The following is a 6,000-nucleotide window of genomic DNA, read 5'->3' on the forward strand; positions in this document are numbered from 1 at the left end:
AAGTCAGATAAATTAATTGACAGAGAGCTGTGACACCGTTAGGTGGTCAAATTTGGGGTCTAAACAGAATATTTACATACGAGATTTGCATATGTACATCCATGTTCTTACCAAGTTCATTAAATTCTATTTTCATGTTGTATTAATTTGACCTTATACATCTGTGCCCTCTCTTTCATTCATCTGTACATCATGTGCTCTCGCTGTGTTTGACCTTATTGCCTTTTTAACCTCTGAATTCCTCTCCATTACGACTTCTTCTCAAATTAAATTGTTTTCTTTTTGCGTGGCATGACATAAATTGAATCTTATTGTAAAAAACATGTACAGCCTCCACAATGGACTCCCCAATACATTAAATAAATACAATATTGATAACAGTTTTTTCTGTCTGTTTAATCCAATTGTGGTTGTTCTAGGATGAACCCTGAGTGAAGGGAACAGTTTGATCTACCTTTTGATCTATCATGAGCTTATCCCTCCCTGTGACGCCTCAGGTTTTATCCCGAGAACATTACACTTGATCTATGTCCACCAGCTTTTACTCCCTTCTTTCTTCTTCACTGTTTTCTCCCCATTCGCCCTCCTCCCCTTCCCCTCCTTTTCTCTCTTCCCCTCTACACTCTCTATCTCCCTCTCCTTATCTGTACTCCCGTACATCACAAAGCACTACGGTTGTATCTCATTGTAAAACGTGGAGCCATTTATAGGCTGGCGGTTATTGGTTGAGAAGGGGGCAGGGAAGGGAGTGAGGGAGATAGAGGGGGAGGGATTTTCACACAAGGAGCAAATGTACAGTATCTTTGCAGAAACAGTGCTGTCAAGGAGAGCATTACTTGGTTCAGAAAATTCATATTTCTTTCACGTCCCTAATAATAATAATAAAGAAAGGGAGTGAGCCAAATAAGTTCCCCTTACCTTAACAAAGTAGTTATTTCAACCCAAGTTGCTTTGGTGCATAATCCTAACCCTAGGGTTGGCACATCACAAAGTGTTTTTATGAATTCAACAGTGAATTGTAGTTTACTCCCCTGAATATATTTGTTGACACGCCTTGTTCTCTTTTTTGCTAGATTATGTCTGTTTATGAGGAAAGGGTTGGTTTTAGACAGGGGAAGCTAAACCAGTTCAACCACACACAGACAAACTCAGAAAACATGGTATTGAGCTGTTTTGTAAGGTACTTAACCTTATTTTAATTAAATAATTATTCAACAGAGCTTTCCTCAAGATTAACTGATTCAGTGAGAACCAGTAGGCTTGGCCACAGACATGGAAAGTGAGTTGGCACCCTTATCCCTTCAAGAAAACACATATCCCTTAAGAAAGAGAGGGAAGGAAAGGACTGAAGGAGTAGGGAATGTGCAGAGATTGAGTGAAAAAGAAAGGGAGCTACAAAGCAATAGAGTGCGATGGATGGGAAGAAGGGGGGGGTGAAGGAAAGGGAAGTGAGAGAGAATGACATCCTTTTCTCCTGTATAAAGACTGTGAGTGTGCACAGGATATAAAGAGAGACAGAGAGAAAAGGGAAGAAGGAGGAGAGAGTAGCAGAGCATGCAGGGGAAACGAAAGTGATAGGAGCAGGCAGTCAGGCAGAGCAGTGCAGAAGAGGGAGGGAGTGTGAGAGAGTGGGGGGGAGCAAATACGCTCTGCACGTGATTCAATCTGTTCACATGGCCTTGTATTACGCCACGTTATAAATACTTGATGTAAGGGGCTTCTTGCCGCGGAAACCCCTCACCTTTTATTCAGAATGGATTTTGAGTCTTGAAAGCAGGATTGCAGACACCTGCAGTGCAGATATGTTTTTGTCTTATATAGAATATTTGATGAAAGCAACAACATCACCGTGAATCCCCCGAACAGATGAAAGTAGAAATAATGCATGAGAGCATGTACATCTCTGTTGTCGTTCATCGGAAGAGCGCTGAAGCTGTCATCCGCTCTCTGAGTCCCTGTGTTATATAATGATGGATAGGCCTTTGCTCAGTGCTCTTCTCTCCTACAGAGGCACGAATCAAACCCAGGATGCGTCCTGAATTCAACAAACACGCACACTGGTGTTTGTAGGCCAGCTGAAGCCCTTCTCTGGCATTGTTTCCTCAAAACATCCGCCTGATTAGGTCTGTCTACAAAACCCTGCCTGCAGAACTTAAGGCTAAGGTGCTACAGTCAAATAGGATAGACAAGAGGTTTAAGCATGTGTGTTATCTGAGTTAGGAGGGATTTTAGCTGTAGGGGAGACTTCATATCACATTTAAAAGACATTTATTCTGTTGTATGATTTGTGACTGCAACAGCAATGGTGCAGATATTATTTCAGGTCACGATAAGTTATGTCAGAACACATACACATGTTTTGTTCAGCGTAAGGCCATTGCATATTATGGTAAATATGAATCTAGCCAGTCGCCAAGGATATTTTTGACATACAAAGGAAATAGCTTTTGTGCATAACATAGATAGTAAGAGAAATTCAATACAAATTTTAGCAAGTAGAAAAAAAATCAAGAAAGATATATATGACATTTAATCAGAATGTAAAAAAAATACCATAGAAATACGAAGTACATATGGTGTGTCAAACTAATTCCATTCAGGGTACTTGAATCCTTGAATCCTTGAAAAAGGCTGAAAGTGAGAACGGTTGAATATATTTGGTTGGAAAAGAATACAAAACAGGTCCAAAATAGCCATACATTTTTCATAAATGCATGTCACACATTCCTTTTGTGATATGGTTGTAATTGTAAGTAATAGCATAATTTAGTGTCATTAGATGTAGAGTGTATATTTAGTATTTTATGGCACATTATAATGTTGAACTGGGGTATTGTATAATCTAATACATGGGATGAAATTCGATTTTGTTGATTGTCATTACGAAATTATTAATTATTGTTTGATGTTATGTATGTGGCAGTCAGTAGTAGGCTCTGATTGGAAAGGGTTTGATTTGTAATGGTAGGGCACGGTAGGTATGTCGGTAATATATTTGTCTTCTACGTCAGTAACGGGAAGCGTTGGCGTTGCTGATAGTACCAGTACTACACACACACACTCATCAATCACGCGCCTACATAGCCAGGCAAGCCCCTTAATGTACTCACACACACACACACACACACACATGCACAAACACACACATCCAGCATCCTTCTCTCGCCCATGCGGAATCATGAATTCTTCAAGCATCCAGGTACATCATCTCTAGGTGAAACCATACATTGGTTCACGGTTTATGATGATAATGGAGAGAAAAAACGGTTCGGTTTTGTGTTTGCCATCTTCTGTCAAAGACACGTCCCATTCAAGAAAATACGCCAAAGCACAACCTGAGCTGGAGGAAGGAGGAAATACTATTACAGCACATGACATAAAACCACAATCTGAGAGAAAATCAGCCAGAGATACTGTCTGATGATAACTGTAACAGAGACGTTATATTCATACCTGCAGGGGCATGGTGCTGGTAAGCCACCTTAACATGCAATGTCAAACCTATTTTGGGAATCACGTAAAAAAAAAAAAAAGCTCAGCGCAGCTGTAGTGTTTCAGCACCACGGACAGCTCTCGGGGTTTTCAGCATTCAGACCGGGATGTCACTCCTCTCTTCTTAATATTTGAATATGTCATCCTTAAAAGCATGCATGCACGAGTGAGGGAAGCACTCAGCTGTCCGTCCCATTTCTCTCAAATCTTATCCAAACCTCGTATCCAACAACCGTTTCCGCGTTAAAACACACATTGGGACGCGCTTCACCCAGCCCCTTTTTACTCGAACTCAAACTACTGCTGCTCCTACCTGGTCATTCCCATCCCGGGGCCTCCGACCCCCATCCCTCCCCCGGCGGCGGTTCCGTTGACCGGTTTCATGTGCTGTCCGGCCCCCGGTCCTGTTGCAGGTCCTCCGGGCATCGCCGACCCGATCATGACGGCGGCTCCCGGCTCACCGGGCTGCCCGCCGCCCTCCATGCTCGCTTCGTTCCCCATCTCGGTCTCGGCTCAGGAGACGGGAGGGAGGTGGAGAAAGGTGGACGGTCAAATGTGGCGGTCTCGCTTATATATGTCGCTATTTTTATATCTAATCAGTAAAAGAATTAATGGAAAAAAGGGGGAGCGAAAGCTGGGAGAGCGAACTCAGCGTTGCTCCTCCATCACCGCCATCATCATCATCAGCTTCAGGACCAGTAGGGCTGCCTCCTGACGTGATGACGGGTACGAGCCGCGCGGCCAGGGCGACTGAGAGGGGGGGAATAAAAGCGCGAGAAGCGAGAGGAACCGAGATTAGATTAGATCAAAGTTAAATGAGCCCCGTGGGCGAAAGTGGGTCGCAGCAGCAGCAAGATTAGGATACAAGCGAGCAAAATTATGGAAAGAAAAATGAAAAGATTTGCACACCTCAGGTTAGCGATCATCACAAGGAAAACAGAACAAATTCAATTATTTATAATGGAGGTATTCATATAGGTTGTTTTATTGTTAAACATTGAATTGACCCTGTTCATACCTTTGCTTAGTATAGTTTTATGTAGCTTACTTCAATATCTTCTATTAATATAAAACATTCAGATTTATGCTGTTATAAAAACTCCTCGTACCAGGATGAAACAATAACGTTCAACTACCAATCAAGCTTGAGACCAGAGGAAAAAAAAAACATTAAGTCTAGTCTGCTAACAGAAGGGAATTATTGCAATGTATGCATTTTCCGCATACACATGCATAAGTAATTTGCCAGAAATGTAAAAATGAGCATTCTTATCCATCATGATCCAAACACACTTCCTATGATCACGTTATTGGATTTTCTTACAGCTAAATGAAAGGCAGAATTGCGCAACCACGGTCGCGTGCACGCTCTCTGTGTGTGTTAATGCTCCTGAGGCTTAAGGGGCGAGAGAAGTGAGAGTGAAGAGAGGGGAGGGAGCTACTGTATGCGTGCGCGTTCTCGGGACACTTTCTCACTCGAAGAAGGGCTAGTTGAGTGACGTGAACGCGCAAAAGCGTCAGGATGGACTGCACCGGAGGATCACGTGTCCACAAACCATGGTGTTAGACACCTGCTGGCAGTATTAAACCTGAATTATTTCTTAATGGACTAGCGTCTTTAGGCTGTGTATCTATTATTTTTAATTAGAAATTAATTATTAGAGAAATAACACATTTGATCAAGTCTAAATAAAAATGTTTATTTTTAAGTTTTTGGACCCGTATCTGTTTGCTTTTCAGTTAAACATGTGAAGCAGCATTTAAGTACAAATCGGAATATACAAGACTAATATAAAATATGGTATTTTAAAACTTTTTTTCCATTTTCTTATAAGCTACCACATTTACTTAATGGATGATCATGGCATATACGTTTTGTGATTGTCTACCAATCCTGCAGGCCCTTAGACCATATGCAGGGCTTTAGAGGGCCGAGATTCAATGTGTGTAGGTTTGTGGTCATTTTAATGTTTGAAAATTGTGTTTTAGAATTAAAGCACTTAGTAATGTCCAGGATGAAGCCAGAACTTTGGTCAAAAATAATTACTTAACACTATTTATATTTGTTCCAGGTATTTTATAATGATGGCAAATACCATCTAATTAAATCAAAAATAGTGAATACCAAAATAAAATACATATTTAATATAACTCATGTTAGAATGTAAACTTTTCCTACAACAGCACATTTGCACAGGGGACGCAAATTGGGGCCCAAAGCTCATGTTTACCGTGAGGCTCCCTGGTGGGTTGATCTGGGCCTGTCTGCATATGTTCATCATTATGAAGCAAAACTTTAAACATCTCCTGTGGGTATCAAACAACTAGGGAAGAAAAAAGAAGAAGCCAAACAAAAAAAGAATAGGTCAAATGTCAACAGCATTTGCCGTATGCAGAAACAATTTTACTGTAATAGCTCAGGTTTCTTATTTTAACCAAGAGCAGCAGAAATGTTTCCTGTTCAGTTCCCCCATATCTACATTAGAAGAACTTTACCTTTGCGATATT

General features: G+C 41.1%; 1 protein-coding gene across 1 annotated transcript in view; it reads right to left on the bottom strand.

The window, feature by feature from the left end:
- The window catches only part of bsna (bassoon presynaptic cytomatrix protein a), a 134,972-nt gene extending 130,979 nt beyond the window's left edge, over positions 1 to 3,993 (bottom strand). Inside the window, 1 exon segment of the mRNA XM_063887197.1 lies at positions 3,806 to 3,993. Within this exon segment, the coding sequence (XP_063743267.1) occupies positions 3,806 to 3,993 (188 nt within the window).
- Between the last annotated feature and the right edge of the window lie 2,007 nt (positions 3,994 to 6,000).

Source organism: Eleginops maclovinus, chromosome 1, assembly GCF_036324505.1.
Source record: "Eleginops maclovinus isolate JMC-PN-2008 ecotype Puerto Natales chromosome 1, JC_Emac_rtc_rv5, whole genome shotgun sequence".
NCBI lineage: Eukaryota > Metazoa > Chordata > Actinopteri > Perciformes > Eleginopidae > Eleginops > Eleginops maclovinus.